The sequence below is a fragment of the Malus sylvestris genome, chromosome 4 (assembly GCF_916048215.2).
Source record: "Malus sylvestris chromosome 4, drMalSylv7.2, whole genome shotgun sequence".
Taxonomy (NCBI): domain Eukaryota; kingdom Viridiplantae; phylum Streptophyta; class Magnoliopsida; order Rosales; family Rosaceae; genus Malus; species Malus sylvestris.
Window position 1 is genome coordinate 25,532,643 of NC_062263.1, and position 26,069 is coordinate 25,558,711.

The window sequence follows — 26,069 nt, forward strand, 5'->3', positions numbered from 1 at the left end:
AAAATATATATTAAATTGAGAGTATTATTGTCAAATCAACTCTTCTCTTAAGCTGGTTGTTTCTTCAATTTAATGAAAAATTTTCACTGAATGATTTCAATGATTAACTGTGAACAAAATCTCATGAACCAAAATATAAATTATAACAATCTTATAAATCATTATAACTATAAAGCTCTTACTTTATTTTAGCCAAATAAAATATAAATATATCACGGTTAATAATGTACTTTTATTCAAGAAAAATGAAAGGATGGATAATAATTATTTAATATGCGAAACTATTGTTTTGATAAGGAAAGACGAAAACAGAAATAGTGGTTGATCCACATCAATCATTGATCATTTGTTCATTGATTGTGTAATATTTTATTTTCCTTCAAATAATTTCATACAGAATAACACACTAATTGGGATTAGGTGGATAACCAAATAACCGATCTAAAGGGTCAAAAAGCATACATAAAAATGGGAATGCAAGATTCCCTACACGGGACATTTGTATGGATTTTAGTTACTTTGTTTGTGGTTTTGAAGTTCTCATAGGGCATTTTATTGGTACAATTGTAGTTTTTTTACGACAGATCTTGATGTGTATTTTTGCTTGTCTAATCTTTTATAACATTCACTGTTGGTGTAAAGAAAAATAGCTATAGACAGAGTAGAACATAACGAAGTTCTTAAGGTCTTACAAATTGGTGCAATTGCAGTAAGGCCTAACGATAACCTATTATAGGAGTCAGTGTTTTTCGTGTGGCCGCATGGGCTGTGTAGGTTACAAAAAAATCATTCGAATTGAAAATTGTTTAATCATCCACATGTATTAAATAAGTGAACGATTCACCATGAATGTATTACTTGGTACATTTGAATGACTAAATGATTTCCGATTGAAATGATTTTTTGTAGAAGTAATCTTTAAAAGAAAATTAATAAATTGAACGTTATGAATATGAATTTCGTACTGTCAAGATACGTTATTCGTAAGGAATAAATGAGTTCATCCTTTTAAGGGGGGGGGGGGAATGCAAGTATTATTCAATATAATTAATACAAATTAGCCTATGATTTTAGGATAATACTGTATCCATCTTTTGGTGGATGAGCTCATTTCCCCCACTTGCAAATAAGGTATTTTGAATGTAGAATTTTCATAACAAAACAATTCAATATCTTAATCTTCATTTGAAGATCACCCTACAAAACATCATTCGAATTGAAGATAGTTTAGTCATATAAATATATCAAATAAATTGATGGTGTAGGTACCAAGTAACAATATTCATGATGAACAATTGATTTATTTGATACAATAGGATGACAAAATGATCTCTAATTCGAATGCTTTTATTGTAGGAATGTTCTTCAAATGAAGATTAAGATATTGAACGGTTTTTATTATAAAAATTCTACAGTAAATTTATGTATTTGCAAGTAGGAGAATGACTTCGTCATCCAAAAAGGGGATGCAAGCATTATCCATGATTTAATATCCTAATTAGGGGTGGGCAAACGGGTACAGGAACCGCGGGTCGGGCCGGGTAATCAAGGTTTAGGATGGGTACGGGCTGGTTCCTAATTTTTTAAAAGAGAAAGGGGTTGGGCTGGGCCGAGGCTTTAGAATTTTAGGGGCGGGCCGGGTCTAGAAGAATAAAAAAACAGGTACCCTAACATCCCAATTTAAAAATATTACTGTCTCACTCTCCGAGGCTTCCCGTGAGTTCTCACTCTCGAAAACTGAGAACATTGTTAGACACCCACCCCCATTTTTCGCACCTACTTGTACTTATCAGCTACAAAAGTCCTACAAGTTTATAATTGCATCAACATATTAAAAAAATAAAAAATTGATCTCTCTCTCTTTAAGTTCACCTACTGGCTACTGGGTGTGGCAGAGCCAGGGATTCTCAATCTCGATGCTTTTTCTCCCTCTCGGAGAACACACACACACACACACGCACACACACACACACCCAATCTTTCGATCATTCTCCCTCATTCCTCTCCTTGTTTCTTTTTCCCCATCTCTGCAACTCTCATTCCTGGAGCAGACACACTCCACCGTGACCTCCACCACAGTTTCTCACACCTTCTCGAAGACTCTTTCCTCTCCTCAGTCTCCTCCCTTTTTCTTTCTCTCTGCCCCAGTCTCTCTCTCTCTCTCCCAACGCCTCTGTCTCCGGTTTCTCACACCTTGGATTTGTCGATTCTCGACCTCCTCCCTCTCAATCTCTCTCTCTCCCCCAACCTTCTGATTTTTTATTTATTTATTTATTTTTGTTTGGATTGAGAATTGAGGTTTTAAAACAATTGGGTTTTGGTTTTGGGTTTTTGGTTTGGATTTGTAGGTGTTGGAAGATCTTGCAATTCACGGATAAGAGGTTCCAGTCTGTGCATGATTTTACCATCGATGTCGAGTTCGGAGCTCGAATGGTCACCATCGATGGTCGTCCCTTCTTGTTTTCTGTTTGGCTACTGAGAAAATAGAATTTTCGTGGTGAATCAATTGGGTTTATGGTTTTGTGCCAGATTTGGAAACGGCGCGGCAAGCGGAAGTGGGTCTTGATGTCGGAGATCGAGTTGAAGATCTGGAGGATGGTGAGTCCGGGAGGCGATCAAAACCGGAAAAAAAAAAGGACTCGTGGATCCGTCCCGACCCGGCCCGTTTCAAATGGGCCGGGTTAGGTCTGGTTCCAATAATCAGATTTGCAATACCTGGCCCGATCCAGCCCGTTTTCTTTTTAAGCGGGTTCGGTCCGATCTCTCCAAATTTAGGCCCGGCCCGGCCCGTGCCCACCCCTAATCCTAATCTTACATTTTTCTCACCACGGAAGCAGGGATGCCTTAGATAAACATTCCATATTAGAATAAGGAAATTCCATTGGCATATTGGAAAGCTCACAAACACTTCTTAGTGTGTGTGTGAACACGGAAAATTCCTGAAACGAAAGAGACAAAAACAACGTGCACAAACAAATATTTGTATTTGATGATTTTGGGTTACAATCTCTCTCTAATTTGATCATCTGATTCGATCTCCGTAAAGTCTGTATTTGTGGATGTGTGATTGATCCAAAGGGCCGTTGGGCTTGATCTAAGGATGAACGTTTCTTCAAGGGCTGCGAACTTGATCTTGAAGGTGGATTTGAGCGGATCTTCAAAGGGGCTTTTGGGCTTGATCTTTGAAGAACAGTGATGAACGAATCTCCAAGGGCTTTTGGGCTTGATCTTGAAAAACAGTGATGAACGGGTCTTCAAGGGCTTTTGGGCTTGATCTTGAAGAACGGTTGGATGTATGGATTTGTCGACGTTCGTTGATCCAAAGGGCCGTTGGGGCTTGATCTTGGATGAACGGATGATGAACGATGGTGCTTTCTTCAAGGGCCGTCGGGGCTTGATCTTGAATTGGTGGATGGTTGATCCAAGGGCCGTCGGGGCTTGATCTTGGAAGAACGATGAACGAAGAACGAAGAACACTTTCTTCGAAGGCCGTCGGGGCTTGATCTTGAATTGAATGATGAACGAAGAACGCTTTCTTGATTCTTCGGGAACCTGGATGCTTGAGAGCTTCGGAGTTTCAGAGCTTCAGGGCTTCAAGGTGTAATATGAATTGGTCCCCCTTGAATGAATGAAATGGGCTTGTATTTATAGAATTTTCCAAGGCCTAATTTTGAATATAATATCCCAGATGAAATAAGTCGTTTCTGCCAGGTGTTGACACGTGTCCTATTTGATGACTTTTCCAACTCATTTCAATTGTCGTTTAGTCACACGCCACGTGTAAAATTTATGTAATACATGAGCGTTGACACTTTGATTTATCAGTCAACATTTATTTACCGAAATTTCGATGTCTACAAATGCCCCCACTTCAAGGCACGTCGTATACATGTGCTTGTTACGTGTAGGAGATGCGTTTTGAAGTCCCTTACTGTAGATGTCGATCCAAGGGCCGTCGAGGCTTGATCTTGAATTAGGCTGGAGATTTCTTCAAGGGCCGTTGAGGCTTGATCTTGAATTGGGCTTGAGATTTCTTCAAGGGCCGTTGAGGCTTGTTCTTGAACTTTCGTTTGAAATTTTTTCAAGGGCCGTTGAGGCTTGTTCTTGAACTTTTATTTGAAATTTCTTCAAGGGTCGTCGAGGCTTGATCTTGAAGGTTGAAATTGGACCACAAGGAGCTTCATGTGGTAGATGATCTTTGGCTTTGGTAGTGGGTGAATCGGCACGTATTTTGTTGCGCTTGTTGACTTTCCACAGCTTTGATCTTGAACTGGGTTGAAGGATTTTCTGGATTCCTCCAATTGTTGATTTTCCACAGCTTATTCTTGAACTAGGTTTTGATTCAAGGGTGGTAGACACTTAATCTTGAATCGGACTTGTGATTTCCTCGATGGCCGTCGAGGCTTGATCTTGAATTTGGTTGGAAACTTCTTCAAGGGCCGTCGAGGCTTGATTCTTGAAGGTTGACTCGAACACATGGCAAGCAGGCACGAGGTGAAGGTGATGACTTGTTGCTTTGTTCAATCTTTCTAATTCACACCTGAGCAGTTTGGTCAACAGTATGATCTTCAAGATTGATGGGCTCTTCTTCCAGTTGGTGACTTGATCTTTAAGGATTTGATTCAAGGGTGGTGAATCGGCACGTGCAACCCACAACGCCTAGTAAGTCGACCCAAGAATTTGAAGGTCAAAACGAGTTCTTCATCTCAGACTCTTTCTGCCGAGTTGACTGAGCATGCTGCATTCTTCTCTGCTTGTTTCTTCAGGCAGATATGGCAGCTTCTTGAGTTCTTCAGCTCGGACTCCTTCTGCTGAGTTGACTGTGCAGACTGCATTCTTCTCTGCTTGTTCCTTCTGCACCTTGTCTCCACATGCTGCAAGGTATCATTTTCACTTGCCTCATCTATTCTTCAGGCAGATGTGGTAGCTTATTTGGAAGTACAGCAGCAGTGGGAGACGAGTACTCGAGAGCAGTGCTAGGTAGGCAATCAGGGAAGGGTTCCAAGCAGTCGGTTCCTTACCCGAGTTTGAGTGGAAGTTCCGGCATATTGTTTTCTTTATCCTTGTCTTTGTAGGTAAAAACAAGGACAAAGGAAAGGACAGGGAGAACGCATGATATGAGATACTCTTGCTTTCTACCCTGGTGATATGAGATACTTTTGCTTTGGAGTCATTGGCTTGCAGAGGTACCCCAAGGAATAAGAAACATTGAATGACTCGAGAGGCTTCGTTGGGAAAGCATTTTTAGAGATGAAGAAAGGCTCTATATGTCTGCCTTGCTATGGAAGGTGAAGGTGGACAGTTATAGGAAGTTCTTTGATACCTGTAGAGGTACTATTCTTTCACTCGTGTCGGCAACTAACGCGTGATTTGAACAGTAAACTTTCACGTGCTTTCTCCTTCACCGAAAATCTTCGACAAATTGCCCGTGATTTGCGCAAAGTTGAGTGTGCATATGATAGGTGATGACGCGGCTGAAAAAGACTGGCGCCTCTTCGATATCTGGGATCGGTTCTTCGACAAATTACCCGTGATTTCCGCAAAGCTGAGTTTGCGTGTGATGGGTGCCGACGCGTCTGGAAAAGCAAGATGCTTCTCCGATTTCCGAGCTTGCCTCTTCAATTTTTGAATGGCCTCTTCGAATTCTGAGCTCGCCTCTTCGATCTCTGAAATCTCGTCGAGTGCTGATTTTTTTATAGAGGCATGCAGTTCGTTTCAAAGCACACTTGAATTTTCGCTTGTGAAAACTCCCTTCTTGCACTTCTAAGATCTTGATTTGTCCGATTTCTTCTTCCTTCAACACTTTGAAAATGTCTGGACCCTCCGACCGTCGTTTTGACTTGAATCTTGGTGAAGAGGCAGTCCCGCCTTCTCCAGACAACATATGGCGCCCATCCTTCATATCCCCTACTGGTCCTCTTACCGTTGGGGATTCGGTGGTGAAGAATGATATGACTGCTGCGGTGGTGGCCCGAAACCTTGTCACTCCCAGAGATAACAGACTACTTTCCAAACGGTCTGATGAGTTGGCTGTTAAGGATTCTCTGGCTCTCAGTGTGCAGTGTGCAGGTTCTGTGTCTAATATGGCCCAACGCTTATTTGCTCGAACCCGTCAAGTTGAATCATTGGCGGCGGAAGTGATGAGTCTCAAACAGGAGATTAGAGGGCTCAAGCAGGAGAATAAACAGTTGCATAAGCTCGCACATAGCTATGTGACAAACATGAAGAGGAAGATTGACCAGATGCAGGAATCTGATGGTCATATTTTACTTGATCATCAGAGGTTTGTGGGTTTGTTCCAGCAGCATTTGCCTTCGTCTTCTGGGGCTGTACCACGTAATGAAGCTCCAAATGATCAACCTCTGGCTCCTCTTCTTCCTGGAGTTCCGCTGAGTGGTGTGGCTTCAAACAGTCAACCTCTGACGCCTTTTCTTCCTGGAGCTCTGCCGAGTGGTGAGGCGCCACCTGATCGTCCTTGAAGATCCCCTCTTGTAAATTTGATTTGATTTTTTTATTTTTTTTATTTTTTTTAGGTATGTATAATGCAAATTTATGTAAAATTTCCAGAAAAAATAAATAAAAACGGACTTTATTTCTCTCAGTGCATTTGTTTTTGTTTTTTGTTTTGTTTTGTTTTTTTTTGTTTTTTTTTTTTTTGTTTTTTTTTTTTTTTTTGCATGGTGCTAGCCACCAAGGATTCACTATATATACATATATATATATATATATATATATATATATATATATTCACATGATGCCCATGCCGACACCACCATTCCCTTCTCATTTTTTTTTATTTATTATATATATATATATATATATATATAATTTTTTTTTCTTTTTGCTGGCACATGGTGCGATGTCCATTTATATATATATTATTATTTTTATTTTCTTTGCACATGGTGCCTGATGCACCATCCATTTTTTTTTTTTATATATTTTCTTTTCTTTTCTTGCACATGGTGGTGCTGATCCACCAATATTTCACCATTTCTTATTCTTTCCAGACTGGTTTGTCCCCTTTCATTTTTTTTATATATATTCCCCACATGGTGCAGGGAGGATGACGGATGAAGCATACACAGAAGCTGGAGCAGCGGAGGGCATGAATAGGTCATTTCTCTGCATGTAGTGACGAGTATGAGGAGCCAGTGCCGACGATGCAATTTCTGTGTTCGAGGAGTTCTCCTTGAAGAGGCTCCGCGTTGTCCACGACGGCTCATGCAGGTTCGGTGCTAAAGCCATGAACACCGTCAACGTTGATTGACGGTTGCTGCTTGCAAATATCTCCATTGGTGGAGACGAAGAGGATGCAGAGCTGGTGTGGAGACGACGACGAGATTGCGTTGCCCCGTGTGGATGATGCTGGTGGTTAGGCAAACCTAGAGCCTCTCAGAGTTCCAAGCCGAGCTTATCCAGCTTGCACCTCAGCTCAATGGCGATCACGTCCTCAGCACCTACCTTAACATTGGCGAGACCATGACACTGCATGAAGCAACCATTTACGTAGAAGTTCGTGCATGGAGTTTCACGGAGACGGCGATTGGGGTCTTTGTCGAAGTTGCACATGAACTCGACTTCGTAGGAGGAGGATGAGAACAGTGAGAGTAAAAGTTGGTGGCGTCGGGAGTGCTAGAGCTCCCGGGATCCATAGAGGAAGAGCACCGGTGGGCTCGCTCCGATTGAATAGAAGTTGGCGGCGATTTCTATGTAAGTCACAGCTTTACAAACCTCATCGACGCTAATTATGGAAGTCGAACTGAATGGACAGAGACGGCGGAGCTCAGCGGTTCGTCGGATGACGTGCTTGGAGTCGTCGAGGTCGAGCTTCGAATCTCTCTGCACACCCATTCTCAAAAACTTCCTCTGGCATGGCGGCGATGGGCCTGGTGTTGGTCGAATCTCTTTGCACACCTATTCTTAAAAGCTGTTTATTTTACTGTGCAAGATCTTTGAAGGGTGGCCTCTATAACAGCATTCAAATCCAGGTCACTTTGTTTATAGGACCGGGCTTTCTAAGACATCGGGGAAGAGCTTTCTTTTACCACAATGCAGAAGAGATCTTTTGTATGTCTCTGACGCGAAGAGGGAGATGTGGGTGGTGTGTTGTCTAACCCCAGCAAGTAGAATCCTTGGTTTACTGTAATTCCAATAAGCGCAATGAGGAAGAACTGGATGAGAAAGTTTAGAGTCTGTGCAGGCCTGTCATTCTTCTCTAGAAAATAGGCAAAGGGAAGGAGGAAATTTGGGCTTGGAGGCTGCCACTTGGGCTTGGATGGCCTCTTTTCGAGAGGCTTGCTGCTGATGGATATACATACATACATACATACATATATATATGTATATGTATGTAAAAGAAATCCCTTTTTTTTTTTTTTTTTTTTTTTTTTTTTGGTAAATACATAATAACATATGTATTCATTTTTTTTGTAATAAAATTGACTCTATTTAATAAAACACTGATTTTTTTTTTTATTTTGATATGACTGAACTCGAAGTTGAATTATCAAGCTGCCTACGTACCCTTCCAAAGAAAGAGATCAAGTCAAAACGTAGTTCGAATACATACATATTTTTGGTATTTTCTTTTTGTGCCGTTTGCAATTTTAACTCATGCAGGCAAGGAGTGTTGGTGTCGTTTGCAGTTTCAACTCGTGCAGACAAGGAGCATTTGGTGTCGTATTGCAGCTTCAGCTCGTGCAGGCAAGGAGCGTTGGTGTCGTTCGCAGTTTCAACTCGTGCAGACAAGGAGCATTTGATGCCGTGTTGCAGTTTCAGCTCGTGCAGGCAATGAGCGTTGGTGTCGTTCGCAGTTTCAACTCGTGCAGACAAGGAGCATTTGTGCCATGCAGTTTAGGCTCATGCAGGCGAGGAGCTTTGTGTCCTGCAGTTTAAGCTCTTGTGGACAAGGAGCTTGTTTCATGCAGTTTAGGCTCGTGCGAACAAGGAGCATTTGGTGAATTTGTCAAGCAATTTTGGAGAGGCGTTCCTCGTAATTTTCATAGCAATGAGCCTTGACCGAGTGATTGAAGAAGTCTTCAGGAAAGAAATCACGCATTGTGATGGGGATGGACGATCTATGTGTCGAAATTTCATCATCTTCAACACGTTCATGTTGCTTTGAAGGTTGACAAGAGCTGCTTTGCCCCCTTTCCAATTGGCGGACATGTGGAGGAAACGTATGCTTCTTGTGCAATTTCTTAGGAGTGACTTGAGTCCATCCTTCAATTTTGCTTGTCTTGGAGGATGCCCCCAGCGGTTGAGGTGAAAACTTTGAGTCGGAAGAGCCAAAAGTGGAGGTGGTATAGTTTGACTCCACCATATCGTCAAGATCTAGCTCGATGATTCCTTTCTGAGCCAGCTTCATGATGAGATCTTTCAGCACGAAACATTTTTCTGTCGGATGACTGATGAAGCGGTGGAATTTACAGTATCTTGGACTGTCGGTACGATTCATCTCTTCCGGCCGTCTGCACTCAGGCAAACTAATCACCTTCTTGTCCAACAGGTCATCTAACATGGCAACCACATCAGAGTCGGGGAATGGATAAGTCTTCTCCTCAAGCTCCTTCAAAGTGCGTCTACGCATATCTTGATCACGAAAAGCTTCGGTTTGAATCGCCTTGCCTCGTGTGGATATTTTGACGGTAGATGTGTTTACCGTCATCGCTTCCTTGGTGGGTTTCCATGCAGCCTTTTCCACCTTCGTCCCAAGAACTTTGTCGTTCTTGTAGTCGGCGATCGGTTCTTTCTTCCCATGATGGGCGATGCTCAACTCCATGTCATGGGCGCGAGTGGCCAATTCCTCGAAAGTCCGTGGTTTAATGCCTTGAAGGATGTATTGCAAACCCCATTGCATGCCTTGGATGCACATCTCGATTGAAGAGGTTTCCAAGAGCCTGTCTTTACAGTCGAGGCTTAGAGTGCGCCATCTGTTGATGTAGTCAATGACTGGCTCGTCCTTCCACTGTTTTGTGCTCGTTAGCTCTAGCATGTTCACAGTGCGGCAGGTGCTATAGAAGCGGTTGAGGAATTCCCTTTCCAATTGCTCCCAGCTGTTTATGGACTCAGGCTCTAGGTCCGTGTACCACTCAAAGGCATTTCCTTTCAGCGAGCGCACAAACTGCTTGGCGAGGTAGTCTCCCTCCGTCCCCGCGTTGTTGCAAGTTTCAACGAAATGTGCAACGTGCTGCTTTGGGTTTCCTTTTCCATCAAACTGCATGAACTTTGGTGGTTGATAACCCCTTGGCATCCTTAGGGCATTAATCTTCTTGGAATAGGGTTTCGAGTAGAACAATGAGGTATGTGAGCTCCCTTCGTACTGTGCCTTGATGGTGTTGGTGATCATCTCCTGCAGCTGCTGGATAGAAAGAGATCCTATGAGTGCCGCTGCTTGGTCTGGCTCCGGCTTCCCATCGATTTTCTTCACCGGGGGTTCTTCGTCTCCGCCAGCTCCTCCCTTTAGTGGATCATCCTCTGGGTCGGGTTTATCGCCGTTCTGCGCCTCCAGTCGGTTGACTAGTGCTGCAATTTGCAAGTCTTTTTCTTCCACAGTTCGGGTTAGCCTTGCGATCGCTTCATTCATTTGAGCCAGTTGTTCTTCAACGGAGGTAACGCCGATAGTCATGACTTGTGCGACTAATAGACGTGACTTTCCTTTAGACATCCAGGATGCTGATGAAGAACGTCGTTGGCTGCTTTGGGATGTCAACTTGTGTGCCTCAGCAGCATGCTTCGGTGCCCCCAGCAAGGTCAGGTTGATGACAGACTCACACCTTTGATGCTCCCCTCGCTCTTTTAGCGGCACCAATTTTGAAGTGGCATGTTGAGGAGCGGTTGTGGCGCCAATGGATTGTCCGTTTGCGGCAGAAGTGCTTAGGATCCTTCCCTCAGTGGTTGCGAGAACGGCTTGTCCCTTGCTTGATGCCATTGACTTTGAGGTGTGTTTGGATTCTTTGAACGGAGAAAGAGATGAGAGGCAGAGATTGTCCCACTGGGCGTGCCAATTTGTGAACACGGAAAATTCCTGAAACGAAAGAGATAAGAACAACGTGCACAAACAAATATTTGTATTTGATGATTTTGGGTTACAATCTCTCTCTAATTTGATCCTCTGATTCGATCTCCGTAAGGTCTGTATTTGTGGATGTGTGATTGATCCAAAGGGCCGTTGGGCTTGATCTAAGGATGAACGTTTCTTCAAGGGCTGCGGACTTGATCTTGAAGGTGGATTTGAGCGGATCTTCAAAGGGGCTTTTGGGCTTGATCTTTGAAGAACAGTGATGAACGAATCTCCAAGGGCTTTTGGGCTTGATCTTGAAGAACAGTGATGAACGGGTCTTCAAGGGCTTTTGGGCTTGATCTTGAAGAACGGTTGGATGTATGGATTTGTCGACGTTCGTTGATCCAAAGGGCCGTTGGGGCTTGATCTTGGATGAACGGATGATGAACGATGGTGCTTTCTTCAAGGGCCTTCGGGGCTTGATCTTGGAAGAACGATGAACGAAGAACGAAGAACACTTTCTTCGAAGGCCGTCGGGGCTTGATCTTGAATTGAATGATGAACGAAGAACGCTTTCTTGATTCTTCGGGAACCTGGATGCTTGAGAGCTTCGGAGTTTCAGAGCTTCAGGGCTTTAAGGTGTAATATGAATTGGTCCCCCTTGAATGAATGAAATGGGCTTGTATTTATAGAATTTTCCAAGGCCTAATTTTGAATATAATATCCCAGATGAAATAAGTCGTTTCTGCCAGGTGTTGACACATGTCCTATTTGATGACTTTTCCAACTCATTTCAATTTTCGTTTAATCACACGCCACGTGTAAAATTTATGTAATACATGAGCGTTGACACTTTGATTTATCGGTCAACATTTATTTACCGAAATTTCGATGTCTACAGTGTGCCGTAACCAACTTTTCATATAATTTGTGACATGCTACCTAAATATTTTTGCTACTAAGTTCTGTCCCGTTTGTGTCAATGATCGTAAAATGAAATGTTTGTAAATTGAAACTTGGCCAATCTTGATAGGAATCTTATATACATGAAAACTCCAATCATCAGCCAAAGAATGGGTGACGACTCGTGCGTGAAGGGAGCATAGAATGCTGCCTGTAAGACCTTCAAGTACACGCATGGTTGACGATATCCCTCTTTCGTTATGCAGTTATCCAAATATACTCCGTCAAGAGGCAAACACAAAACCAAAAACATGCTAATTAATTCCCATATGTCATCCAAATGAACACACGTTTACAATTCCAAAGCTATTAATTTGCCATCAAATATATCGAAAACTATTCAGAACAACAAAAAGAGAAAAGGGACAACAACTTTTAAAAGGTTAGTGAAAATGTGTTTGGCGATGATGGTTGTATCTGTAGTTATCCAGTCCAAAACACTGCAGAACAGGGAAACAAGCCACAAGCATGCGTCTCCCGATTCTTCTGAAAAATGAAGAGACTAAAGAAGGACAGCAACAACCCCACAAGAAGAGGTCATCACAAGGACTGTCTCCACGGCAGTGGCGGCAGTGGTGATCATGTTGACCCATGTTCTTCGTCTTCCCCCAACTATTAGACAATCAGAAAACCCCAACAATCAAAAACCAGTTTTAGAACATCAATGAAGAAGCTTTAACTGAAATATGTACCTGAATGAAAGAGAACTTTGTTGTTGTAGAAATATTAAATTGAATGGGATGATTTCATCCATAGGGTAAACCCGTTTATATCTACATCACAAGCCGTAGGCTACAAAGAATATGATTCCTAAGTAGGAAATATACTTTTACAACAAATTACAAATAAATACTTACAAGGAATCCTAATTAGGGTTTTAATATAGAGAACTTTAACGAAAAACTTCCGGTATTATTCACTTTAATGAAAAATCACATTTTTACATTAAAAGTCAATCTTGGTACTATTCACTTTAGCATTTATTTTATTCTTATCGTTAAAACTCAAAGTTTTCAAATCATTTTCATTATTTTTCCTTTTAATATATCACAACTTGACGACATCGGAAATAAAAGTTAATGAAATCGGTGCTCGTTAGCCCTTTTGTCAAAATGTCGGTTGGTTGACCGAGGACAATAGCGAACACATATATTAGTCCAACTCCAATATGTTTAGTGCAACTCAATATGGTTGATGTAATTGTACGAGCATGAAAGGCATTAATTGAAGGAATCCTAATTAGGGTTTTAGTCTATCACACTCTCTTTACACGATGAAAGAACTATAACGTCGATGCAAACCAGGACGATTCTATGATCTATCAACTGATCCGAGCAGTTGGCAATACCCAGTTGCTTCATTCTAGGGCTTTGTGTGAAGCAACTTGCGTTCGGGTATCAAGTTATTTATTTTATCGAACGTTTTAATAACATCCTGTGGCTGTAGTTTAGTGGTAAGAATTCCACGTTGTGGCCGTGGAGACCTGGGCTCGAATCCCAGCAGCCACACAACTTAATAATTTTTTATTTGCTTTCTCTGATTTTGCTTTTCAGGCTGCAAACCCTACCTTACCTAATTTTATTTTACCTTTTATGTTTTTTGGGAAATAGAAAAGGCCATTTGGGTGGAGGATTCGAACATCACTAACACAATGCTAAATTAAATTTTGTTATAAAAAGCAAGATACATTAGGTACCATTTGGTGCGCATAAGGGACGGGACAGGATGGAACAGATGTTCCATGAATGATGTAAATATTGAAAAAGATAAGGGGGAAATTTTGTTTTAAAATGTTATAAATTTGTGTTCCATAGATATAGAATCAGTCGTTCTAGGGACAGGTGGAATGAAAAATAAACCAAATTTCGTCCCATAGGACGACCCGTTCCACGGTTTTTGGGCACACCAAACGTAAGACGGAACGCCTCGTCCCATTGCGTTTCGTCCCGTTCCGTGCCACGTACCAAACGGTACCTTATAGTTCAGTTTGTAGACCTCTGCTCTTATGATTGGATTGTCACGGAACTCAGCATTGAAAAACTCGCAACTATACTAAAGAATTGCGTTTGTAAGAGAGAATTGGCTTCAACATGACCAGAGGGGATTTTCCCTTGCGACTTCTCCTTACGTTTCCCTTTTTTTCTTCAAGAAACCTTTACGGTTCTTCCTTCAATATGCATTGAATCTACTGAAGCATCAAACTTATGATGCACTCGTTGCATATGAGAAAAACCCCCAAAATTAACCCTAATAGCGAGCCCTTTTCATACCAGAACCCTCTCTGTTCCATTTTTCTCTCACCTTCTCCTTCCTCCAGAAATCTCAGCGCAGTTTGAGATGGTGAAGTGGGGAAGAAACACACAACCCAAACGGAAACCACACCGCACCTTGCTTTTCCAAAGGCATGTTGGGCCTCATTTTACCCTTGATGGGTTCTAGATTTGGGCTTTCCAGGCTATTGTCTACTTTTATAATAATGGGGTTTTTTGTCAAATTATTGAAGCCCAAAAAAGTAGGAAGTATAAAGGAACAGGTGGCGTTTATTAGTTATCAGACAAGTCTCCCAATAGAAGCACCAATGCATCTAGGAATAACACATTTAGATGAGAAATTCAAGTAAAGAATTAACTAAGAGATTGAACAAATTCTGAAGAATGAGAATATGAATGATTTTACCTTTTCTAATTGATCACAAAAACAAAAAGAATGTCATTTCTATTAGGATTCACACATTTAGAGTATTTGTTTTTAGTCTGATATGTTAATTTAGTATCTTTACGGTATGTTTAAGAAAGTAGAAGATGAATTAGTCATGAAAGAAACTCATTTTTCCAATCGCAACAAAATGGTATGTCTTACTTGGTGTGTTAATCTAATCAGAACCTAATCACCAAAAGTTTAAGCTGTCCATGCTGTAAGTAGCCTTTTGTTTAGTGGGCATCAACCAATCTCTACTTTCGTTTGGCTAAACAATATTATCGAATTTAGGTCAACTTACATTAGCATGCCCATACAAATTATTTAGAAGTTTGATGCATTGCTCAAACCCTAGCCACAGAAAGTTATAATGTCAATCATACATCATTCCACAAGTGCTCAACCCTCTTCCTCATATAGGCTTAACCACCTCCAGAATATTATTTCATATATACCCTCTTATTGGGTGTCACAAGCATGCCTTCCATCCTCTGAAACAATATGGAAGTGCTTGTTTATTTAGACACCATTTTAGTCCCCTTGAGCTTCTTCCTTCTGATAGGCTACCATGTCTATCTATGGTACACCTTCAAGGCCAAACCCTCTCTTACCACCATTGGAATTGACTCAATGAGAAGAAGAAAATGGTTTCTAGAAATTATGGAGGTAAGTCCAAGACCCTCTTTCATCATCCCGCTCGAAAAAGCTTCCATTTTTTATCCTACAGAAGGAAACTTTAATTCTAGGTTTCTATCTGTATCTCTTAATTATCTGATTTGCAGGCTGATGGTATGAAGGGGATGCTGGTAATCCAAAGCTTGAGAAACACTCAGATGGTGGCAATATTCACAGCTTCTACAGCAGTTGCTTTAAGCTTGACTTTGGCAGCTCTCACCAACAATGCTTACAATGCAAGTCACCTCGTTATCAAAAGCCCATTTTTTGGTTCGCAGTCTGGAAGCATCTTTGCTCTGAAATATGGGTTGGCCTCATTTCTCATGTTGTTTAGCTCATTATTCAGCTCCATGGCGACCGGGTTCCTGATCGATACCATTTTTCTAATAAACGCTTCTTTTGAGTTCTCATATTCCGGAATCACAGAAACCCAACTTGAAAAAGGGTACATGTTGGCTCTTATTGGCAACAGGTTGCTTTGTATTTCCTTTCCCATGTTGTTGTGGTTGTTTGGTCCAATGCTTGTTGCATTGTCTTCCCTGGCCTTGGTTTGGTGGCTTTATGAGCTTGATTTTGCTGCCAAACTCAGCACAAGCAGTAGGCAAAGCCTTAGTTGAAGAAGAAATCAAGCATACATGCAACATGTACGTACGTATATTTTTGCAATAGGCATAGGGCTTGTCTTTCCCTAATTTTTATACATGTGCCATCAGCAAGTGTAGTTACAGGTATCACCTTTTGAAATACGACTTGTAGATGCAACAGACAGTTGCAAATTTTGAATATTGATGCATTGTGAGCCTCATGTGCATTAATATATAGTCAAAATTGCGTGGACTCACAATGCATCAACTGCAAAAAAATGTCGTTTGAATTTTATCGGCTTCTGTATCGTTTTCCACCTCTACAGAGAAACTTCCCTCTCGTTTCATTTGACATTAACATTTTAGAAAGATAGAAAAAGGAGATAGTGAAACCGAGACAGAGAAGCATTTTCCCATCTTTATCTTCCTTTGGACAAAACACATAAAAAGTAGCTATGTGGTTCACAGGGCGTCTCTGACATTTTGGAATCCTGTGCAAAATTAATAAAAAGACCCTCCTTATTTAAAAAAAAAATTGGACAATATATTCATGTAGAATTTAATGTATCAATATTCAAACTTAATTGAAATCAGCATCTCACTCTTATTAATTGAATAATCTCCGGTTGCCATAAAATTATGATTTAAGGTTCATCCATGAAAAGCAGAGCACGAATGAAAAAGAGATACGAAAATATGCTTGTATTTGTGAAAGAAGGTAATACACAAGTTTAATCAATTGTAATATAGATAAAATCATATGATGATGATTTTTCTTTTCAGTTAAAAACTTTTTTATTAGAATATTTATACTCATGGAATTTATAAGAGGATGAAATTTTTTGCGACCCTCAAAAATTCAGAACCCTGGAGCACTGCACATTTTACACACCCCAATGCCGCCTCTGATATTTCATTTCATATTCCTTCTGAAATTGTGTTGTTACACTTAGCATTGGTTAATTTATAATAATAAAAGCAAGTCTTTAATTTGAAGTAGATACAAAAGCACCCAATTAGAGAAATACGCACATAAGAAATACAAACCATATTTTCATTACATGTGGCTGAAAATTAAGAATTTTCTAAAAAAATCGAAACGAACTTTATGACGCAATAGTTGCACTAGTTATGCAACTTTCAAGATCAAATAGTCCAATTAAAATTAAACACATTAGTGGACAGACCACTGAACCAATTCTTAGGCTTTTGCATATGCCTCCAACCCTACATCAAACTTTAACGTCCATTACGTAAATTCCACAATTCTTCCAACCAATTGCAACACATTCCCAAAACGCAATTGCTTGTGACGCACATTCCACTACCTTACCCCTTTTGGCTCTCTTACAAGTCGTGAATAAATTGGATGCATTTGGCCGCCGATTCATCTCTGGTTCTATTCTGAAATTAAGCTTCACAGAAATTAAGATGGGAGTGATCGCTTATCTAGACAACGTTTTGGTCCCCATGAGCCTCTTTCTCACAGTTGGTTACCATGCCTATCTATGGCACAACCTCAAGAACAAGCCCTCTCGTACCACAATTGGGATCAATATGCTGAAGAGGAGAGCTTGGTTCCTAGAGCTAGATGGGGTAATTAAGTTCTATAATTAAGCTTAATATACATGGTTTTTCTTTCTCAATAGCTTAAATGTTTAGGGTCTCATGTTGTCTAATGTGAAATTATGGTCTCTTTTGCAAGCGGTCCTGTTTTTGACTTTCATTCCTCACTCATTTTTTGTTTGTCACTCTCCAGTGGGAAAAAGTGCAAGCTTGATATACATTGTTGACTCATTCTCTGACAGTATAATTAAGCGTTTAGCAGTCTAATAGTTGTTTAACTAAGCATATATATACATCTACTTAATCCTCTTAATACTATCATTATATCTTACTTACATGATTTATAGTTTCCTAAATTTATATATGATGTTGGAAAAATATTCCAGGGTGATGATAAGAAAGGCATGTTAGCAGTCCAAAGCTTGAGAAATACTCTTATGGGGACAACACTCACAGCCACAGTAGCAATTCTTATTCAAGTCTCGCTGGCAGCTCTAATAAACAATTCCTATAGTGCAACGCACCTCTTCAGCAATACCTTTTTTGGGTCACAATCCACCAAGATTTTTGCCTTAAAATATGGCTCCGCAGCTTTGTCTTTGTCAGTTTGCTTCTTGTGCAGCTCCATGGCGATTGCGTTTTTGATCGATGCCAACTTCTTGATCAATGCTTGTGATCAGGAGTTCTCATCTTCTGGACACGCAAGAACCATACTTGAGAAAGGGTTTATTTTGGCTCTTGTAAGCAACAGGATGCTGTGCATCACTTTTCCTATGCTGTTGTGGATGCTTGGACCTGTCCCGGTTTGGTTGTCATCTTTGGCGATGGTTTGGGGGCTTTATGGGCTGGATTTTCCTGGCAAGTTCAATAAAAGCAATAAGCAAAATCTCAGTTGATGACTGAAACGAAATATTTAGACTTTGCCTGCAGTAAATATTGGAACTTTTATTTTAGCTTGTTGCTCAGTTTGTGTTAGCACTAAAGGAACTTGGCACCAAAATAGAAACAACCTTACGTGCTTCAGTTGAAAAATGAAGCATAGCAAAATTGTCTAAGAGCGTCTTTTCTCTTGCATTTAAGTTCAGATCCTCTTCTCGTAGAGACGCGGCCATAAATGGAATAGGTAGGAATGATCACCGTTAAATCTTAGAACGTAAACTGAGCAATTCGTAATGCACCAGAAAATAGAGAACTTTACAGTTGAACCGATGATAATATGAATGATTGTTGAAATACAACCCTAAAGGTTGTTTATATAGTCTAAGAAAATCCTAAGTTCAAACGAAAAATAAAATAGGAAATAATAAAATTATAAAGACTTCCTAAATTATCAAAATTACTGAATACATGTTTATGGCGAGTCTCAAGACTAATAAATTCAGAATTTTTGGTGCAAGTCTTGATACTAAAAACCCATAGATTTGTCTCTTCTTTGTTTTTCTCTTGTGGAGTTATCAGAAAAGTCCAAAACATTAACTTTCAAGATATGACATTAGCAATAATCTTTTAATCTTGAAACTTTCAATTCTTCAATCACTTTCCTTCATTGAACGTCACTTTCTTCTTTTAATTTTATTACATCTTTAATAATTCAATTTCTGGCCCACATCATGTAGTTTTCATTCAATTAGAATATCGCACATATAAAAATAAATTGACTTCGATGTGCCATTTTTGGACTTCGATTTGTCAACAGTCGAACAACAATTCTACACAGATGTGGGTGCAACCGCGTCCAAAATAGTTAATTTTACGCCTCCATGATAACTTGTTTTCCCCAACTACTTATTCGCTCTCAACCCCATTAGAAGACTTGAAAGAAAGGAGTGTGCAAGCGTATACCATTGCTAGCTGCCAACAAACATAGTGATTGAGTGTTGGTTTGTGTGTGTTTTGCGTCTACAAGAGACTTCTTAACCAAGAGATTGTGTCGTTATAATTGGGATACTGGTCCAAGTGGTGTGCACCAATCTGACCAAACTGACCAAACCGATCGACTGATCCAAAAACCGTAGTAACCAATTCGGTTTGATTCAAATGATCTACAAAAATCGAACCATATTGTAATGAAGTACCTTAATTACAGTTTGGAGCTTTTGTAAACCAACCTAAGCCGAACAGGACCAACTACTTGCATATTTGCATTTTATTACTTTATTTACACATGTATTCTTTTTACTTGCTAATAACCACATATGAATGTTGAATCTGAAGGATAATGTGACTAAGAAGTTACTGATTTTTAAGTTGCAACTAATATACTTAGGATTGTTTGATGTTGTAATTGAAAATGAAAATATGTAGCAACTGTGAAATTTTTTTATTGTAATTGAGCTATCAAAGTTGAGATAATGACATTACTTAGTACTACGTCTAGTGGTATCTCTTCACTAGTAAGTAAGAGATCTTGAGTTCGATTCTCACCAAAGACGAATGTGTACCACATTATTATGGCTAGTCCATTGTGAGGTTTAGCCCACTCTCCCCACTCCGTTAGTATAGATAATATCGCTTATTAAAAAAAATTGAGATAGTGACACGGAAATTTCTTTTATTTTAGCCTTTTGGGTCCAAACTGCCCGAATTAAACAGAACCAAACCTTCAACATTAATTTGGTTTGGTTTGATTTTCTTAAGGATTTTTGTCACAATCGGACCAGACCAAATTGTTATATTGTAATTAGTTTAGTTATAATTTTAGGGTAAAGCCGACCTAATTTGGACTGTGCCCACTTCTACCTGCCTTGGTCTATGTTATTTCTTTTCCTCAAGTGCTGAGGAACTTCACAATTTTATTCACTATTTTGCCTAAGAGCAGGGATAAAGTGAATAAACACTAGTTTTAATTATTCCATCGATAAAGAGCAAGCATAAAATTTGTAAAAACTGTAAGTAAAAACAAGAAACTAATAAAAATAAGAAACCTATATCTGCCGCCAAGCGAATTTAGAACACCTTGCCCACACAACACTTCTTTGTAATGATTTTTGTCCTTGGTTTGAAGAACGTCCTGATTTCTTAGCAGATCTTTTGCTTGAGAAGGATCCCTTTTATGTGTAACTGATCTCTTTTATGTGTTTCTCTCTTCGAGTTTTTGGGTTTCAGCTTACAACTCACCATTTAAACTTTAAGGCCCAACTTGCACAGGTACGAGGAAGTGAAAGGATTAGGTCATTATTTAACCAAAAAAATATGAAAAAAGGGTAATCAAAAGAAGATAGACTTACATGTAATGAGTTCATCGTCATCATGACATTCTGGTATAATAATATAATATCATGTGTAAATTTTTTTTTATTTCTATTTACATTATTACTGGGACACCACGTGACGACAACACGATCCATATGAATTGTTCTCCATAAAAAAACAAACCTATTTTTCATATCCAACCAAACCAACATTGACTAAAACATTGTGCTTTCTTGTACATTCAAATTTAAATCCCCTCCTACTCATTTTAAAATAGTATGTCACTTCCTTTCCTTTTCGTCGCAATGACCAAGAGAAGCTAATACATGAGCATCAAAGTCTATGCTTTCCAAGTTTCTGTGCCGACAATCAGTGGCAGATCCAGGAAATAATATTAGGGGATTAGTAAGAATAGCGCGCACAGTGCGAAATTTTTTTTATACTAGAAATAGCATGCATATTATCATTTCATCGAGTCTTGGTAGGTCTGAAGTCATTTGAAAATGCATACTACAGACATGTTAATGTAAGTAAGGGGCAACACCCAAGGTATTCATGGACATTCATCAGGTTTTGGTAGGCCTGAAGTCGGTTGGAGGGCAAGTATGAAGCCAACTCTAATCTTCAAAAGGGCAACACTCAAGGTATCCATGGACATTCACCGAAGTTCGGAGGGTCAACAGGTGTCTATGGACGTTCATCGAAGTTCCGGGGGTCAGTTGACCTCCCTTGCCCCTTAATGGATCCGCCAGTGCCAACAATGTATATATATTGCATATTTGATTTATAGATAAATTCTTAGGATTGTCATGTAATGTGTGTATACTGTATTAGGATGACCCGTCATGTAGATCCTGTTTGGTGGGTTGAATGAGATAGGTTGTAATCAATTAAAATGAACTTGAGTTTAGTTCGTTGTTTGTTGTGTCAAAATGTGAGATGGACTGGACTAGACATGTTCATAATAGAGTGGGTTATCTAACTAATCTTTATATATGCGTTACATGTCCTGTCATATAAGTCTCTGCCAATCTAATCCTGTCTTTAATATCTAATCTCATCCAATCCACCAAACGAGCGTGTAATGTATATACTTTCCTCGCGCTAAGAAAATGATATTCAATCTAGATTAATTAATCACGGAGGGCTACGCGCGACTTACACATTTTAAATGTATTTATATGTGATGATTGGTTCAATGTATAGAAACATTAAATAAAGGCGATTATCATCTCTAATAATACAGACAGTAATTTAAAGTATTATATCTAGAATATGTAAAAAAAAATGTAATAAATAACAGAGAAGATCCTTATAATGTAGTTGCAACTAAAAGCTAAATAAAAAGTGTAAAAACAATCCAAGAACTTCAATTGACCTTGATACACTTGACAACAAAACTTATCATGAACCCATATTGTTCCGTCATGTAGTCTGTACCCCCAAAAGCTAGCGCGTATGTTTTCAACTATTTGCAAGCAAAACCCCATATATAGTTCCACAAAATCTTGGCGTGATTGATGTCCAACTCTCTGCAAAAGAAGAAAAAGATTTTCAAATGGATTATGGAACTAAAACAACGCACCATTCCACCAATTTTGATTTAAAACTATCAGCAACTCACTAGGAGAAAAATGATGAAAACAATAGAGACTATTGAGAAATCTTTTTTGGACGATTCAAAAGTGAATAGCATAAAAAAGACAATTTAATTTTTAATCTTATACCCTAATATTTTATAGGTGAATCCATTTAGTCAATCCGTCATCATCTGATCATCATGTGTGTTTTTTATCATAATCCTCTTTCTCCTTTACATTTGGCAGTTGTGTAGATTTGCATCTCTAGTAAAAAATTTATTCTATTGTACTTTGTTTGTTGACAAAGTATTTTGCAAAAAACAAATAAGCATCGGTGACAAAGAGTAAATGAAATACATATTATCAAACTGAAATGCATACCTTAGAATGATTATTCCCACCATCACAGCCTTGTTGGTTCGATATAAGTTTCACTAAGAGGAATAAAAAATCATGAAAATTAGTCTCAATATAGAGGTCAAGCAACATTTAACAGTAAGGAGAAAAAGAAAAGAAGTATCATAAAAAATAGGACCAATTGAAAATTATGGAAAGAAAAGAGGAATAAAACTCAGTTAATTTCACCAAAGAAATTTTATCATCACAATAGAATACTCAAACACACGGTAAACCTCATCTTACTATTTCACAGCAGAATAAGTAAATCTTTTCCTTGAAGTTGAATGCTCTCCAAATGGAGAAGAGCTTGTTCTTGGTCTTTAGAATTCCTCTGGACTCATGTAGAAAATCTCAGTTTAAGCCCTTCAACCATCCTTACAATTAGGAGTCTCTTCCTAATTTCTTCCTTCATCCTAGACATATGCTCTCTAAAAACTACAAACTCAATGAAGACACCTTCCTCATAAATACGATTTCTCAACAATATGCTCCCTAAACAAATAATATTGAACACTCAAAAATGTCAGGTTAGTTCTATAGTATGCAAGGAGTAACAGTTCTAGTCTTACCTATTGGGAGAATAATGTAAATTCGTGAGGGCATATCATAGAGACAAAAGATCGAAACAAATGGCTTACTAATTGAGTTGACTCCCATCTGAAACAAAGGAAGCATGCCAACATGCAACATACCTGAAAAAGTAAATGTTAAATAAGAAGAAATGTTGGAGAATCTATATACATGAAATATTCAGGATTTAAAAAACATAATCTTCAAAAGCGAACAATGACAAAATCACATACAATGATTCAAAAGAACCTGAATCATGTGATGTACCTTGTCCTTTATGATGAGCTTGCTGCAAGAGGACCAACACTGAAGGCTTGAGCAAGAAGCTTATCACTCATTCAAAATTAATTAGAAACAAAATGAAATTTGAGCAATTGATCTTTTGCAAGGCTGACATGCATACAATTCAGAGACGATGGTTTACCTTTTTGTTTATAGAAGTTGAAAACATAATCTTGAGAGACAATGAGATTTTGGAAAACCGAGGAAATTTGATTAAAAAGGGACATGAAAATGAAATTGGAGAAATTTGTGGAAACGTACAGTGGTTTCCAATCGCCCCTGCAGAACGTGGAATCGTTGGAGAAAACTGCTTCTATCTCTAGCTTTGGTAGTTTATCTTTCGTCAACCACGTTCTTTTTTCTTATTTTTTTTTAATGTTGATTTTTTTTTCAATAAATTGAATTATAAATTTATGTTGTTTTGACAAAAATATCCCTGCTGTTTTGATTGCATTATTTTCATTCAGTTTTAGATTTTTTTTGTTTGAGGGTTGTTTTAGTCCAATTAGTTTTGGTGAAGCCATGAGACACCAAAATTATCTTCTGACTTTCTAATATTAGAGATTAGAGATTAAGCACGTGACTTCTAGATAGTTCAACTTAATTTCCTTCATAGTATAAAAGTTTGCTTCAGATATGGAAAATCCATGATCCGCAATTAAAAAAACAAGAGAGGGGCTCACGAGGTTTACTTTGTTTTTGTTGAGCTAATTAAGATATATTTATGGGCAAACCGACTGTTGAATGAGATTAAATATATCTAATTTTCTACATGCTAGATGTTACATGTCACGAAAGCACATATGCCACCTCTTACGTTCTCAAATATTTTTTTAATAAAAATCAGACTCTCAACAATAAAAATATGTTTTTAAATTGTTAATTGCTTCCCGTCGGCATAGGTATGTTTTCTATTGTTTCCCGACACAAAAATAGAAAAGGAAAGCATAAGAAATTAGTGAGGATCCTCTTTGTGAGGATTTCTCGAATTCTCAAATCACATATGTTCATCATTTTGTTGAAAATTTGATATTACCCCTTGAAACTATATTTTCCCCTACTAAAACCCATCACTTTTTGTTTTATTGAATGAAGCTCGTTGACTAGCCTCCAACTAAACAAATTCTTTAATTAAGTTTGACTTTTCAAATTGTGTATTTTTCAAATGCCTAAACTACCCCTATTAATACTTGGATGGTTTTTGGATTAGTTACTTGTTATATGCATTTAATTAATTTTATGTATTTTACAAAATAATTCATGACATTCATTGTATATTCAATGTATTAACTTTCAAATCGTTATATAATGTGCCGATTAAAAAATAATTATACTAATTTCATAATTTTGTGCAATAAATATATAAGTTAATTTACCTACCAACACAACAATAAAACTAAAACGGCTTCGGCTAATACTCCAATCCTTAATACACAAGACAAAAGCTATATGTTCCGCACAATTTTCAAAATAGTCTAATTTATCTATTCCATCAAACCAAAATGTAAAAGGTCTAATTTACTTCCATTTACTTCCAAAATGGTCTATTTTAGCTACATGATTTATGTGCATTAGATTAAAAGCTTATTTAATTGCCTACAAGCACAAACCCACGTCATTCGAACATTATCTAATATCATTTAATTTTTTTTTGGAATAGGTAAATTAGCATAATATTTTACAAGTAGGTAAAATAATTTAATATTTTACAAGTAGGTAAATTAATTTAAATGTAGGTAAATTAGTATAATATTTGTATGTGGATAATTACATGATTCAAAATGCAGGTAAATTAGTATAATATTTTATAAGTAGGTAAATTAATTTGTATGTAGGTAATTACATGATTCAAACAATATTATTTTTTCCGTACAAGATATGTCTTTTTTATTTTTTTTTAAATCTGGTAAATTAATTTATATATGTTGCTAATATTTATGATACAAGTAAGGTAAAATATCCATAATGGATTTAATTGCTCATCATAATTAGGATGAGTAATAACATTTATTGACCAAATTAGGATTTTGTGGCATAAGTTGTAAATGTATTGTAATAGTTGGTCATATATTTGTCTATATGGCAGTCTATTTGAAATTTGGGTTTTATTTAAATTTAAGTGGGTTTATTTGGAAAATAGGAGTTTCAAGGACCTATATCTAAAAAACCCTTTTTTTTTTAAATTTAAAATTGAATATAAACAGTTCCTGACGAAAATTGGCTGCACAATGTACGATGAACGGATGTGATTGGAGGATTCTCGGGATCCTCACAAAGAGGTTCCAACGATGATCCTCTCATAAGAAATTACGAGGAGGATCCACGTGTTATGAGTTACAACAATGGCCCCACACGTTTAACACAATTATCTCATCATTTGTATAATAACACATGGTGTACCATCCCGTATTTTGGATACGCTGAATATTTTCTCAATCTCCAGAGCATCTGAGAATGTTTTCAAAAAGGTACAGTATGTTTGAGGCAGGGGTGGATCCACTTTTGGACCTAGGTGGTCCCGAGACCACCCGGACATCCGAAGAAGCGCCTGTGAAG

General features: G+C 38.4%; 2 protein-coding genes, 2 long non-coding RNA genes and 1 other non-coding gene across 5 annotated transcripts; 3 read left to right on the forward strand and 2 right to left on the reverse strand.

Annotated features, from left to right (window-relative positions):
• Window positions 1-12,206: 12,206 nt before the first annotated feature.
• LOC126619935 (uncharacterized) lies at window positions 12,207-12,737 on the reverse strand. The gene is made up of 2 exons (XR_007622192.1): window positions 12,661-12,737; window positions 12,207-12,580 (listed from the first exon to the last, which is right to left on the reverse strand). It is a non-coding gene; the product is annotated as an uncharacterized LOC126619935 (long non-coding RNA).
• Window positions 12,738-13,404: 667 nt separating this feature from the next.
• Window positions 13,405-13,476, forward strand: TRNAH-GUG (transfer RNA histidin (anticodon GUG)). Its single transcript has one exon. It is a non-coding gene; the product is annotated as a tRNA-His (tRNA).
• Window positions 13,477-15,082: 1,606 nt separating this feature from the next.
• Window positions 15,083-16,217, forward strand: LOC126619917 (uncharacterized). The gene is made up of 2 exons (XM_050288358.1): window positions 15,083-15,331; window positions 15,448-16,217. The coding sequence occupies exons 1-2, from the start codon at window positions 15,167-15,169 to the stop codon at window positions 15,955-15,957; spliced, it is 675 nt and encodes a 224-aa protein (XP_050144315.1). The 5' UTR covers window positions 15,083-15,166; the 3' UTR covers window positions 15,958-16,217.
• Window positions 16,218-17,215: 998 nt separating this feature from the next.
• Window positions 17,216-18,443, forward strand: LOC126619916 (uncharacterized). The gene is made up of 2 exons (XM_050288357.1): window positions 17,216-17,520; window positions 17,877-18,443. The coding sequence occupies exons 1-2, from the start codon at window positions 17,356-17,358 to the stop codon at window positions 18,384-18,386; spliced, it is 675 nt and encodes a 224-aa protein (XP_050144314.1). The 5' UTR covers window positions 17,216-17,355; the 3' UTR covers window positions 18,387-18,443.
• Window positions 18,444-21,872: 3,429 nt separating this feature from the next.
• Window positions 21,873-23,311, reverse strand: LOC126619934 (uncharacterized). Its single transcript, XR_007622191.1, has 2 exons — window positions 22,644-23,311; window positions 21,873-22,214 (listed from the first exon to the last, which is right to left on the reverse strand). It is a non-coding gene; the product is annotated as an uncharacterized LOC126619934 (long non-coding RNA).
• Between the last annotated feature and the right edge of the window lie 2,758 nt (window positions 23,312-26,069).

Excerpts from the sequence above, each read along its gene's own strand:
- LOC126619917 (XM_050288358.1), top strand. The coding sequence starts at position 15,167 with ATGGAAGTGCTTGTTTATTTAGACACCATTTTAGTCCCCTTGAGCTTC. Across the intron at positions 15,332-15,447 it reads GGTTTCTAGAAATTATGGAG|GCTGATGGTATGAAGGGGAT; the intron begins GTAAGTCCAAGA and ends TCTGATTTGCAG.
- LOC126619916 (XM_050288357.1), top strand. The coding sequence starts at position 17,356 with ATGGGAGTGATCGCTTATCTAGACAACGTTTTGGTCCCCATGAGCCTC. Across the intron at positions 17,521-17,876 it reads GGTTCCTAGAGCTAGATGGG|GGTGATGATAAGAAAGGCAT; the intron begins GTAATTAAGTTC and ends AAAATATTCCAG.